Source organism: Protopterus annectens, chromosome 1.part0 (assembly GCF_019279795.1).
Source record: "Protopterus annectens isolate FY-2018-M chromosome 1.part0, PAN1.0, whole genome shotgun sequence".
NCBI lineage: Eukaryota > Metazoa > Chordata > Ceratodontiformes > Protopteridae > Protopterus > Protopterus annectens.
Genome location: NC_056725.1, coordinates 1,766,734,923 through 1,766,749,920, shown reverse-complemented (window position 1 = coordinate 1,766,749,920; position 14,998 = coordinate 1,766,734,923). Strand labels below are relative to the sequence as shown.

The window sequence follows — 14,998 nt, the reverse complement described above, 5'->3', positions numbered from 1 at the left end:
AAACTTTGCATGAAATGAGGGAACATTTCCACTGGGAAGGACAGGAGTATTCAGAATCTAAGAAAAGACTAAGGGATTTTCTTCTTCCCCAACATAGACCCCTGGCTATTCCTCCTATTTTGGATATTGTGGATGATGCTTTTTTGGAGGCTAACTTAACTCCTGATTCTTTTCCTCCAGCTCCTGTTAAGCCAGACAGATACTATAGGGTTCCTGATTCCCACCAGTTTTTATACAAGAACTCTACTGCTGATCCTGAAACCATTTCTCAGGGTCCTAAGGGCGTAAAGGCCGCTTCTGCTAAAAACCCCATTCCCACTGAGAAGGATTCCAGATCTTTAGAAAGATGGGGCAAAAAAGTGTACACTTCTGCTACTTTATCTATTAGGGCTTTAAACTGTCAGTTTCATATGCTGAAATACCAGCAATTTCTCCTGTGTTCTAAAACAGAAGCTAACTTCCATTTCCACCTGTGCAGATAAGGAATTACATGACTTACTGCATGCCACTGAACAAGTTGGGAAGCATGGTTTACACTGTGGATTTGATGCCTTGGAGGCTTCTTGTAGGGCTGCTGCCTCTGGCACAGTAATTAGAAGGCATGCATGGTTAAAGGATCAATATTTGCCAGATCAAGTAAAAGCTAAATTATTGGATGCTCCTGTTCAGCATAATGTTTTGTTTGGATCTAAAGCTGAAGAGGTGATTAAAAAGATGGAGGACAAGGCAAAATCCATGCAAACAGTTAAAGATTTCTTACAAGTACAGCCACCCAGATTTAGTAGGAATTGGCCTACAAGAAATTGGTCCTTTCCCAATTCAGACAGACCTCAGAGGGGTAGATACAGATGCTCCCGAGGAAGGCCTCAAACGCAAGCCTCTTATTGACCAAGACAATGGACTGCTTCCACCCCTAGGGGAGGAGAGGACAGGTCGCAAACTCATAGTAAACAGACTCAATGACTTCTCTGTTGGGCTGCAGGAAATTCTTGCCTGGAAGCCCCTCTCGGAGGAAAACTTTCTCTTTTTCACCTAAATTGGACTCGTATAACCCAAGACAAGTGGGTTCTGGATGTAGTTTCAAGAGGTTACAAATTCCATTTTCATACCCTACCAAGGCCAAGCGGGATGGCCAGATCTTCCAAAACATCAATGGTCAGAGGCCTTAAACCAGGTGGAAGCTCTCTTGGCTATGAAAGCCATAGAACTAGTTCCACTTTCAGAAATGTGACAAGGTTTTTACTAAAGACTCTTTCTAGTCCCCAGGAAGCAAAATTCATGGAGACCCATTCTGGATCTGTCAGTCTTGAACACCTTTCTAGAGATACCAAAATTCAAGATGCTTACTCTACAGCAGCTACTTCCAAGGCTGACCAAAAATGCATGGATGGTGACTTTGGATTTAAAGGAGGCATATTTACACATTCCCATTGGGCAGGAATGCAGAAAATACCTCAGGTTCAAGGCCGGATCGAGGCACTATCAATTCTCTGTGCTGCCCTTTGGATTGTCTACTGCGCCCAGGGTCTTCACCAAATGCCTGGCTCCAGTAGTAGCTTATTGCAGACTCAAGAGAATTCAAATTTACCCTTATCTGGACGACTGTCTTATTCAGGCAGACAGCAAGGATGTCTTACTCCAGCATCTAGAGTTTGTTCAGAATCTTCTCAAGTTCCTGGGATTCACTGTAAACAGTCAAATTTGACACCCTCACAACAGATAATTTTTCTGGGCGCTTCTCTAAACACAACGACCCAGATGGCATTTCTGACTTACGAAAAACAATTACAGCTGGCCTCAACTTTCAAAACCTTGGCAACTTTAACTTGGCTATCTGCAAGGAGATTCCTGCAGGCTTTGGGTTACATGGCCTCCTGCATCCTTCTCGTACCATGTGCAAGACTACATATGATGAAAATACAGTGGTACCTAAAAAGTGTATGGTCTCAGCATTGCCACAGTTTAGACATACTGATCTCCATCCTGCCTTGTCTTCAAAAGGAATTCCTTTGGTGGTCCAAGGCATGTACTCTAAACAAAGGAAAACCCTTCTGTCTGCCTCCTGCCACTCAGATACTGACCACGGACGCCTCAGATTATGCATGGGGAGCCCATTTTCAGGGCAACTGTCTGCAGGGCCTTTGGACAAAGGATCAGAAGCACCTGCATATCAATTTAAAGGAAATGTTAGCCGTTCAGAAAGCTCTGTTGGCCTTCAGGAATTTTCTACAACCAGGACAACTGATACGGACAGACAACACCACAGTTATGTGGTACATAAACAAGCAAGGGGGATCTCATTCCTATCCCCTTTGCAGACTAGCCATGGATCTTTGGAACACAGCTCTAGCTTGCAATCTGGACCTTCAAGCACAGTTTCTACTAGGGAAGCAAAACTTCCTGGCAGACAGTCTGAGCAGAAACCTTTCGGACCCTCACGAATGGATGCTGGACACCGAAATATTCAAGATGATTACTGCAGTCTGGGGATGTCCTCACATAGACCTCTTTGCATCCCACCTCAATCAACTACAGATTTTTTGCACCAGGACTTTCCACAAACAAGCTTGGAAAGTGGATGCACTATCATTCAGTTGGAGAATCCTCTCGGGATATGCCTTTTCACCTCTTCCTCTTCTTCCACGAGTATTATTAAAGATCAAACAGGACAAGCCCAAGATGATAATCTTGCTGGCCCCAAATTGGCCTCGACAGTTTTGGTACCCAACACTGAAAAACCTTTGTCTGGAGCCCCCTTGGGTTTTACCACAGACTCTGAACCTTCTGTCCCAACACCAGGGTCAGGTTCTACACTCCCATGTCAAAACTCTCAGCCTGGCGGCCCGGTTAATCCAGGGTCTTTGAATTATTCTCTCCTACCCAAGCAGGTTATGGATGTCATTTTAGAAGCCAGATGTCCTTGCACTAGAAAATCTTATGCAGGAAAATGGAAAAGATTTTGTTCCTGGATGCAGGCTCAGGATTCTGATCCTCTTATTCCTGACATTCCACAGATTTTACTTTACCTGACAGACCTCTTACATAAGGGTCTCTCTCTCTCTTCCATAAAGATTCATGCCTCTGCTATTTCTGCTAATTATAATACAGACCCTCCAATCTTTTCCCACCAGCTCATGAGACAGTTTCTCAGAGGAGCTAAGAACTTAAGGCCCCCTAGATCTCCTCCCATTCCTGCTTGGCATCTCAACTATGTTTTGGAAAAGCTCACCTTACCTCCTTTTGAGCCTGCTGCCACACCTGACATCAAATTTTTATCTTGGAAGAAGGCCATCCTGTTAGCTCTGACCTCTGCCAGGAGAGTTTCAGAGTTGCAAGCTCTTATGGCTGTAGAACCTTATATTATTTTTCATCAAGACACAGGGTGTATTTAAGGACTAATCCTACTTTCATGCCTAAGGTGGTTTCCAAAGTGGCTTTAAATCAAACTATCCACTTGCCAACTTTTTTCCCCACTCCTCAAAATAAAGGGGAAAGGATCTTACATTCCTTGGACGTACACAGACAACTATGTTTTTACCTGGACAGAACCAAGGACATCAGGAAATCAGAGCAATTGTTTGTTTCTTATGCTTCAAGTTCCCAAGGTAAAGCCATTTCAAAACAGACCATTTCTAAATGGATTGCTCATGGAATCAGATTTTGCTATTCACACCATGGAAAGCAAATCCCAGGGAGTATAAGGGCTCACTCTACCAGAGCTGCTGCCACTTCAGCTGCCTTCCTCAGGGGAGTTCCTACCAAAGACATTTTGGAAGCTGCAACTTGGAGTTCACTGCATACTTTTTCCAAGCACTACAATCTACCTCTCTACTCTAAGTCTAGGACAGGCTTTGCTTCTGCAGTCTTGCAGGGCCTTATAGCTGCCCCCTCTACTTTGACCACCTCCCTTTCATTCTGCTTTGGGATTCTACCCTGCAGTCATGACTGCAACAGTGAAACACGATGAACATAGTACAGTTGTGTACACTTTCCATAAATGTAGATGTTCGAGTGTCTTCACTGTTGCAGTCTGGATTTCCCTCCCTCCTGTCCCCTCTTATTTTTTTCTTGTTTGGTTCCCTTTTTCACCCTTCTTCTGAGGTGTATTTGCAAAGGGTATGGGACCTTACTCATTTTGGACCTCCTGACATCTGGGGCAAGAAAAACTGGAGAACATGGCGTCGGCTGTCAGCTTTGTACTCCTGGCGCTCTGACGTCAGGGAGCATAGCTGAACAGCCGACGCCGGACCCAGACTTTGGGATTCTGGCCGACCGAGGACTGCCTGCCGGCAGGGGAGAACCCTACAGTCATGACTGCAACAGTGAAGACACTCTAACATCTACATTTATGGTAAGTGTACACAACTGTACTTTCCTCAGAGGGGCCAAAAATTTACGACCACCCAGGAGAGCTCCAATCCCAGCCTGGGACCTTAACTTTGTATTGGAAAAACTCACTCTCCTTCCTTTCGAGCCAGCTGCTACTGCAGACTTAAAATTCCTTTCTTGGAAAACAGCTTTCCTTTTAGCAATCACTTTAGGAAGAAGGGTATATGAATTACAGGCCCTTATGGCAGTGGAGCCTTTCATCATCTTTCATGCGGACAGGGTGTCCCTCAGGACCAATCCCTCCATGCCCAAGGTGGTATCCAGTGTGGCCCTTAATCAATCCATTCGCTTGCCAACCTTCTTTCCTAATCCACAGAACAAAGAGGAATGGATACTGCACTCCTTAGATGTGGACAGACAACTTAGAATCTACTTCGACAAGACTAAGCCTCAAAGGACATCTGAACAACTGCTGGTGGCATTTGTTGCAAGGGCAGAGGGGAAGGCTATTTCAAAGCAAACCATCTCCAAATGGCTAGGCCATTGCATTCATTTCTGCTACAAGCACCATGGAAAACCTATCCCACAGGAATCAGACCCCACTCAACCAGGGCTGCATCTACCTCTGCAGCTTTTCTCAGAGGCGTCCCTACCAGGGACATCCTAGAAGCTGCTACCTGGAGTTTCTGTACATATTTTCACCAAGCATTACCATCTGCCAATTTTCCTTAAGTCCATAGCTGGCTTTGCCACTGCAGTCTTGCAGGGACTTATAACTGGTCCTAATGCTATCTAAATTCCTCCTCCCATCCTTGGCTTTGGGAATCTACCCAGATTTGATGACTGCAACAGTGAAACACTAAGAACATAGTACAGTTGTGTACACTTACTATAAATGTAGATGTTAGAGTGTATTCACTGTTGCAGTCCTGGTTACCCTCCCTCCAGCCCCCTTACTACTTTTGGCTGTACCTCTGCTCTCCTTTACTATGCTCAAAAGCTTTTTGGTGTATTTGCATTTTTGTTGGAGGTATAACCTTGTATATTTACAGATTTAATTGCTTCCCATTAGGGGGGCACCTGACATCTGGGGCAAGAAAACTGATGTAATGGTGTCAGCTGCATGTTTTATACCCCTGACGTCACAGAAGGGACAGCAACCGATGCAGGACCCAAGACTTCGTTAATCAGGCGACTGAGGGCTACTGCAAGTAGATAACCCAAATGTGATGACTACAACAGTGAATACACTCTAACATCTACATTTATGTTAAGTGTACACAACTGTACTTTCCCCTGGCAAACATTTTGTTGTGTAAAAAAAAAATGAGAGTAAGAAAAAGAGTTAATCTGATCCCTTTATTAATCCATGAATCAAGACATATTTGTACATTTATATGTAATTTATATTAAGTATAAATGCTATTTGGATGCAGCAATCAACATAGCCGCAGCAAGTCTTGCCTTAACTCTTGACAAGAACCAACTTGCAGATCCAAGGCCTTCAGATCCAGCCAAAACTGTCATGGGTCCATGCTCCTTGTAGACATTAGTGCGCTGCGTGCTATGATCCTTAGACTTCCTCTGATCTGAAGCGGACAGTTCCGGGACCCTTGTCAGATCCCAGCATCTTGATTGTGGTGTCTCCTTCAGCTTTTGGATTCGAACAGCATTTCCCTGCTCCTGGGCATAGAAGCTGTACATCTGACAGGTTTAGGAGGTCCTCTGGGTCCAGCCACACATCCCCAGCTAGATCTTCTGCCTCATCTAGGTCCTCCAGGAACTTGCTCCATTCCAACATGGACAGGATGATGAGGTCCTTCAAGGCTGAAATAGAGTTGGGGCTTCTTTCATCCCCTGCCCATCTGGCCAGGGGTCCTTCCCCTGCCCATAGGGACTGGGGTGCATTGAGGAGGTGAAGGGGACTCCTAGACCCCACTTTCTCTCTACCCGGTACCTGCTCTGCCCCTCCTACTTTGGAGCAGACTGGCTCCCTGACCCGAGCGGCTGCTCTGAAGTCCTTGGGTGGGGTCTGGTCCAGTTTTTTGGGCTGGTTTCTGCCCCTCAGCACATTGACTCTCGATAGCTCGGGGCTGGTATCTGCAAGTCTTGAGGTGGTGACTTGGTCTGCTCCTTTTCTGAGTTGACCTTGTTTGCCGGGAATGGGGAGGGGGTATTGTCCACCCTTCACTTTTCCAGGTAGCAGAGAGGACCTTCTCCACTGCTGGAGCTTCTTTCCCTGCTCCCCAGGGCCCTTCCCAGCCCCTCTAGTCTCTGAGAGCTGAGCCTTCTCATCCTGCTGCTGGTCAGCCCTCTGGACCCAGCCTTCAGGGTGGTGTTGCCCTACTTGGAGTTCTCCATTCTTCCTAATCCTCCCCTCTGCCCCCCTCAGAGGAGGTGCTCTGGAAGTGGACATGCAAAAGGAGGCATCTAGGCTCCCTGATGGAGTCTCTCTTTGAGGATACGGGCCTCTATGAAGGGGACAGGTCCCCCAGATCTCCACCTGAAGATGTCTCCTTAGGGAGACTTACTAGAGATTCTCAAATCGAAAAGCTGATTCTTCCCAACCCCCATCCTGCGAGGAGTCAGTGTTCTTGAAGGGCTGTGGGACGGGACCATCTGAAACTTGCCCCACCCCCCAATGAATTGATGGATCTTTTCACCAGCAGGGCATGGAAGGAACCTGATGGAGCCAGTGCCCAAACAAGTGAACAGATTAAGTCCTCCCTCAGACAGATAGTTTTGGTCCAAAGAGATCCCAGTCGATGCTCTTCTGCTAGCTGCTGCCACTAAAAAGGAATTGACAAAATAGGGTGTCTGTCCATCCTTCGTCATGAATCCTGGGTGATTGAGAGACATGGAAAGTGAGTTTTCGTCTCAGCTGCTTTCGGTCTGCAGGCACTTAATTACTTGGCACATTTCACCTGCCTCCAAAGGGATTTGGTTAAGGAACTTACCACTTCCCTTTCTGAGTTTATGCCCGCCAAAGACTTCAACAAAGTGTCTCCCAAGCTATCTACTCATGTCCCTAGCTATTTCCTCGAGGAAGCTGACTTTCAGTGCTGCGGAAGGCACCTCTTGAGTGGCTGGCACAGGCATCAGTGTTTGGTGTTTTGGCTGGCTGAGCCTGTGTGGGTTTGTGGAGTCCTTTAAAGTGTCGTTCTCCAGTGCCTCCTTTGATGGACTAACTCTCTTTGGTCCATCGGTCATAGATGCACTTGCCCTCTGAGCAAGAAGGGAAGACCTTGTTGGCTGTGGGAATTGTTTTCTACCCCTCAGTGGTCCTTTTCTAGGATACAACGAGGGACTAAAGTTATGGTTCCGAAAGTCACAATCTTCTTTTCAGAAAGCTCAGGATGAACTCTCTTGTAGAGGATGGGGAAAAGGGTTCATTTGACAGATACCGCCCTAGAGGCAGAGGGAGTCCGCAAAATTAGGACTTCAGGGAACCTTTCTCTGATAAGCTCTTCCAGCGCTCCTGATGCATTGCCCGACTGTCCTTCCCTGGAGGCAGTCGGGGGTCATTTGTCTTGGCACCCTTTGACCTGAGCAAACCTCACAAGAAATCTGTGGGTGCTAAGCATTATTTCCAGGGTCTGTTTTATTCTCTTTCCAACCTCCCTCACCAGTCAGGAAGCTTCTCCCCGATGCGCCACCCTGCCAGAGGGAGTTAGCTCAACAAGAAGTTCTTAAGCTTCTTCAGAAGAGAGCCATCCAAGAGGTTTCCCCAGGACAGAGGATCTGGAACTTACTCTTGCTTCTTTTTGGTGATGAAAACGAGAGACCTATGTCCAATCCTGGACTCTTAAGCAAGTTAAACCTCTCCATCAAAACGTCCATGTTCCAGATGATCACTGTCCAGTCCATCATGCCCCTTTTGCAGAAGGATGAGTGGATGTGCTCTTTGGATCTCCAGGATTCGTACAGTCCTAAAAATAGACCGGTACTCCGGGAGACATCTCAGCTTTCGCGTAGGGGCCAATCATTACCAATTCAGCACCCTGCCCTTTGGTCTCACCGCAGCCCCCCCTGGATGTTCACGAAGTGCATGGCAGTGGTGGCAGCTCACCTGAGACTGTAGGGATTCCAGATGTTTCCTTACCTCAATGATTGTCTCCTTGCAGCTCCCATGAAGCTTCAACTGATCTCAGCCACTCAGTACCTTCTTCGCCTGTTCGACCAGCTAGGAATTACCATGGATCTACCCAAGTTGAATCTGATTCTGACCCAAAACTTGAATTCATTTGCATCCAGCTAAACACTCTCTGACAGATCGCAGCGTTACCTCTCAGGTGTGTACATCTAATCAGATCTCCAGGTGTGTACATCTAATCAGATCTCCAGGTGTGTACATCTAATCAGATCTCCAGGTGTGTACATCTAATCAGATCTCCAGGTGTGTACATCTAATCAGATCTCCAGGTGTGTACATCTAATCAGATCTCCAGGTGTGTACATCTAATCAGATCTCCAGGTGTGTACATCTAATCAGATCTCCAGGTGTGTACATCTAATCAGATCTCCAGGTGTGTACATCTAATCAGATCTCCAGGTGTGTACATCTAATCAGATCTCCAGGTGTGTACATCTAATCAGATCTCCAGGTGTGTACATCTAATCAGATCTCCAGGTGTGTACATCTAATCAGATCTCAAGTTTAGTACCTTCTAAATCGGTTTCGTCCTCGGGATCTGCTTCATTCTCAGGGCTTTATGGTTCATGGCAGCAGCAATCTATCTGGTGCTGTTAGGCAGGTTCTACATGAGAGTTCTACAGTGGACTCTAGCTGTCCAGTGGTCTTCATTGTCTCATCCAGTGACAGCCTCAATCCACTTCACGCTGGTGTGCAGGTGTCAACTTTGGTGGATTGTGTCCTATTCTCCTCGTGAGCCGACCCTTTTCTCTTCCTTCCCCCAGTGCTACAGTGACCACTGATGCTTCCCTGCTGGGATTGGGGGACATTGCCAGGGAAAGACGGTCAAAGGTACTCTGTCCCCTGCAGAGACCAAGCTGCACATAAATGTACTGGAGATGCGCAGTTCTTCTGTCATTGCAAGCCTTCCAGGACTGCCTTCCTCTTGGTACCATTGCAGTGCAGCACACAGACAACATGGCAGTTGTGTGTTCTATCAACAAACAAGGGGGCACACATTAACTACTTTGTTGCGGTCCCATGAGAATATGGGTATGGGCAATGTTCTTGGGGCAGTTTCTCTTTCCAATGCATATTCTTGGGGAGACCAACTTTCTAGAAGTCAAGCTCAGCAGAGCTGTTTTTAGTCCTCATGAGTGGTCCCTGAATCCCTTAGTGGCGAGAGAGAGAGATCCTCCTGTGCTGGGGTCACCCAATCTGTCATCTTTTTGCCTCATCTGTTAGTCATGAATGCAGCAAGTACTTCACCCTGATCCCCCCAGTCGGGGATTTCCCCAGGGATGCTCTTTTTCACAGTTGGCCTCTGGGTCTCCTTTATGCTTATCCTCCTATACCTCACATTCCCAGAGTACTTCAGAAAGCTTGATGCCTCAGGGCTTCCTTGATCCTCATTGCCCCCTTCTGGCCTCTGAAAGTGTGGTTCCCCCTCCTCAGGTCTCATCTGAAGTTACCCCCCTTTGGGTACTGGATCCCCTTCCAGATCCTGATATCTCACCCCTCTCCTCTTCTGATCCCAAATCTTCATCTGACTGTGTGGTTTGTCCATTTCCTGTAATTCTAAACCAGCCCAGGCTTGCCTCTTCCATTAGAAACCTCATTCTGGCCTGTCAAAAGGCTTCCACCAGAAAGGTCTGTGGAAGTAAATAGAAAAGATTTTCTATTTGGGCCAAGCAGTGGAATCTGGATCCTTTTTTGGCTCCTATTCCAGAAATCTTATTATCTTCTGTCTTTCAGGATGGAGCCAGTTTTTCCACCATTAAGCTGCAGCTGGCGGCCATCTCTAATTTTCATGTTAGTGGTAAACCTACTTTTTCTTCTCACTTTTGCAAGATCTTTCTGAAAGGTGTCTTCCTGCTTTTTCCTCCCTGTGAAAGATCCCTGTCCTCCTTGGGACCTCTCATTTGTGCTGCAATTTCTTGCAGAGTCTTTTCGAACCTGCTGCAACTTGCAACATTAAGTTTTTGTCTTGGAGACTGCCTTCTTAGTGGCCATCACATCAGCAAGACTAGTTTGAATAGCTGGCTCTCTCCGTCAAGCCTCCATACATGATTTTTCACAAAGAAAGTGTGGCTGTCAGGACTAATCCCGCCTTCATGCATAAGGTAGCCACTGAAACAAATTTGAATCAAACCATTCACTTGCGAGTTTTCTTTCCTAACTATTCCAATAAAGGCGAGGATATGCTGCACACGCTTGATGTGCATAGACAATTATGATTCTGTTTAGACAGAACAGAGGTTTTGCAGATCTGACCAACTGTTTGTGGCCTTCTCAGTTAACCGACTGGGTCGGGCAGTGTCCAAAATTACAGTTTCTCATTGGATTTCTCAGTGTATTGCTGCAGTTTATACCGCTAAGGGATTGACTTTACCTGGACCTGTCGCAGCTCATTCCGCTAGATCTGTGGCTACTTCAGCTGCCTATTTAGCACGACATTCTTTAGATGAGATTTGTGCTGCAGCCACCTGGTCTACTCACACCTTCATTACTCATTTCAGGCTCGACCTAGAGTCCGGGAACAGGGCTTCCTTTGGCTCCACAGTTCTTCAGCATGTCTTTCCATGAGGCCACCCAAAATTGTATGGTTGCTGGGGACTCTCACCCTGAAATGAGGAATAGTGACATGGATAACATCAAAGAATTTTGTATTTACCATAACTTGGCATCTGTGTTATCCTATGTCGTTATTCATAACTATCCCTCCCTCCTTCCCCCATCCTGTTGGATCTAGACGAGGTGGATGTGTCCTGTGTGGTGGTTCAGGTATACTCTGGCTGTCTTCTAGCTCTGGGGCAAACTCAATTTGAGGTGTTAGAGAGCAGCAAGGGATTGTGGGAGTGGGAGGAGCTTAAGCCTGAGATCTGAAAAGTTGCCAACTTGGATACGATGTTGCATCATACAACCCTGAAGTGATGAATAGTGACATAGGATATCAGATGCTAAGTTATGGTAAGTACATAATTCTCTCTAACCTACATGGGAATGGGTATTGCTGTTTAGTGGGAACACACCTTGCAGAAGTGAATGGACAGTCCATTGCATGTCATTCTCCATTTTCTTGCTGGGTGGGGGCAGTTAAGGCTAGCGATACTAAGTATAAAAATCTAGAACCACTCCCCTGACTGTTTAAATGATAACCCCTTCTCCTTGACCCTTGCCCTAGTGTTGAGGAAACAAATAGTTTAATTGACTAAAGAGAGGGCTAATGGTTAACAGACAGTAGGGGCAAAGAGCATGAGAAAAAAAGGGTACAATACATCTGTCATGTAATTTCACAGGGTAGAATGTCCAAGTGACCATGGCAGCCACTCCACTTTTTAGTAAGTAAAATTCAGAACAAGTATGTGCAATGTTTATTTACTCTCATCTCCTCCTTCACAGTGGTATATGTACAGTGAGCTTAACTAAGTTGTCAGTAGACATGCTGCAGTGAATGGGGCTATAAAGGAAAAGTACCAGCGTAGGCTGGCATTATTTTGAAAATGTAACCCATTTCATGTTAAAATAGTACCATTGTCTAATAGCAGTTAACCATGGCTGGCTTTGTTTGATCACTCAGGTCTCACCATCATGAGCATATTGCACTACCCATAGATAAAACCTACCATTATCTGTACCCATTCGTAGTATATTAAAATGTATATCTTTTTCAGTTTAAGGGTGGTGTTTTTCATTTAAGTGATTTTTAACTTATTTCCCAAGTAGACATCTTTTGAGTTCAGTTTATCTTATTGAGCTGCCAGCTTTATGGCAATTAGCACTTCATTAGCTGCAGCACAAGTGATATTAATGAAAAAGCATCCCAAACATAGCTTAACATTAATCAAGAAAAGCTTTTACTTTCCTGTTTAATATACACAGAATCATCAGCAGGCTCCCCAGTGACTTATTGTTTTATTTCTGCCCTCTATAGCACAGTGGTAGCCATATGAGTATTTTGCATTGTAAGTGGTGTGTGCTATATTCTCTGTCCATGGATCTTTATGTTGAGATGTGTTCATCTGTGTCAGCTGTCCCAGGAGAGAAGGACATTACTTAATCACCTTCTCTTCAGACTTTGTTGGTCCTAGCAGTTAGTATTAATGTTACTGGTTTTACTTTTTTTTAAAACTATTATTGGCATAGCTGAAAGTTTCATTAATTTACAGTCTTGATAATTTACCACTTCTGTTAACACCCAGTATCAAATTTCAGTTTAGTCACAGTCCAGTCTCGTATATGTAAATTACTTGAACAATAAAATAGTGACTGATTCTTCCTAGTTCCATACATGCATATGGCAATTTGCGTGAAGAGCCATCCTTATTTGAATGTTAATTCACCTATAACAGCATATGTATTTTTTTTTTTTTTTTTTTTTGCAGGTTGGGCCCAGAGGAAGAGTTGTAGGAATTGACCACATAAAAGAGCTGGTAGATGATTCCATCAATAATGTTAAAAAAGATGACCCTACATTATTGTCTTCAGGGAGAGTAAAGCTAATTGGTAAGTGTTATTTCTCATTTCAGTGTTTGGTTGTGCATATAATTTACAATGTTAATGTTTTTATTTGACTGATACGTGCATTTTGCCTTGTGTCTTTTTTTTTTTTATATTAGAATAGCATTGTTTGTGTCTTTCGGCTTTTCCTGGTTAGGGGTCGCCACGGTGGAACTCCGGTCTACTAATGATAGTAGATTTTTACGTACTGGCTTGCTAGGCCTAACCGCACAACCTTCAACGAAGGAACGCCCATTCACGCATGTCGCTACACAGAAGACGCTCTGAGAATCGAATGGACAACGTCTAACTGTGAGGCGACAGTGCTACCGCACCACCACCGCATGACATTTCATAAACACCACCTTCAGGGAAACTTGCTATATGACTTAATAGTGTAGGTACCAGAACTTCATGAATTTGTTTTAATTATCTCTGGTTGGGTTTATTCTCCTCGATCTGATGTCAATCTTAATTTTATCCTTGACAGATGGGTTCGGTCCCAGTATTGGAAGCAACTCTGAGTTGCTACAGCTTGTGCCAGGCAGAAGGTTTTGAGCTTCACCTCTGCCCACAATCCCTCTCTCTCTCAATTACCTCAGATATTGTTTACCGCTTTCCGAAATAGTCTCGTTTAGCTACTGCTCTAGAGCTTTAGTGGGTTTAGGTAAATTCTTTGTCCTTTTTCTTAGTTTCTTCTGTCCTGTTTAAAGATTACACGAAGTGCAAGGAATAAAATTTAAGTATCATCATTGATATGTTTTCTCCCTTATATTTTTGTGCATTTCCCACTGTCATCGGTGATAGTTCCCCTCCCCTCTCTCTCGTAGTTTTTACCGCTTTCCCGTATAGACTTGTGTACTTCTCCAACTATAATCGCTGATGACCTTTCACTCCTATTCGCTCTTAAAAAAAAAAAAAAAAAAAAAAGTGTAAATGAATGTGTATATACATCTTCTCCTTTCTCTACTAGATGTTCGTGTTTCACAGTTGCAGTCATCACTGCAGGGTTCTTCTTGCCGGCAGGCAGCCCTCGGTCGGCCAGAATCCCAAAGTCTGGGACCGGAGTCAGTTGTGTACTCCTCCTCCCTGACGTCAGTGCGCTAGGGGTACAAAGCTCCCAGCCGACGCCATGTTCTCCAGTCTTTCTTGCATGGTGGAAGCAGTTTGCAAGTGCCGTTCGGCTGACTCCTGCTATTTTTGGTGCTTCATACCGAAGACATTCTTCTTTTCAAAGCTAAGTACCCCGTTGGGGAAACTTTTTTCTTGCTCCAGTCCGATATCAGAAAAAGTTAATAATTGTATTTCATGTGGGAAGCAAATACCTCATAAGGATTTTCATTCTTACTGTATTTCTTGCCTAGGCCCTGACCACGACGTAGCTAGTTGTCAGTTTTGTGCTAGATTTAATCAACGTACTATTAAACGTACTATTAAACGGAGATACGATTTTGCCTTTCATTACTTTGGGAGGCGATTTAATTATAACATGTCGTCGGACACGCTTCCGACTACCAGAGTTCATAAAAGGCGCAAGGATAAAGATAGGCCTCCGAGGTCCAAATCAGACGACAGTTTACAATTAGAGCCAGCTGCCGGTTCGGCCGTCGTCACTGAGGCGATTTTGCAGCCTGTCGTCTGCCATTACAGAACCGCTTGCCGATATGGACTCCCACGATGAGCCAACTAGGCCTTTGGATATTCCAGGTGCAGGGCCTTCGGATAATGCTCCCTCGGATGGGTCCGGAGCTGCTTTGCAGGTACCGGCTTCCGAGGGGGTTTTCAGGCCTACGCAGCTTCAGGTAAAGACAAAGACTCCTCCTAAAACCGACTCAAGCCCAGGCCTCCTCTGTTCCGGGACCTAAATCTCAAAAACAAATGCTTAAAATGGCAGAGGACTTGCTAACTATGATTAGGGGTTCCGATCCCCCTCCAGACAAAATGCCAAGACAAGAATTGGATTATGAATCCTCTGATCGGGTATTTATCTCTTCAGTGTCTTCCTCTGAACAGGATTATACTTTCCCTCCTTAAGAG

The 14,998-nt window shown here is 45.2% G+C and overlaps 1 protein-coding gene across 2 annotated transcripts in view; it reads left to right on the top strand.

Moving 5' to 3' along the window:
* Positions 1-14,998, top strand: part of PCMT1 (protein-L-isoaspartate (D-aspartate) O-methyltransferase) — a gene marked incomplete at its 3' end in the record, with an annotated part of 730,767 nt that overhangs the window by 535,177 nt on the left and 180,592 nt on the right. For both annotated transcript variants that reach the window (XM_044069289.1, XM_044069297.1), the window contains 1 exon segment: positions 12,847-12,967. In XM_044069289.1, coding sequence (XP_043925224.1) covers positions 12,847-12,967 — 121 coding nt within the window.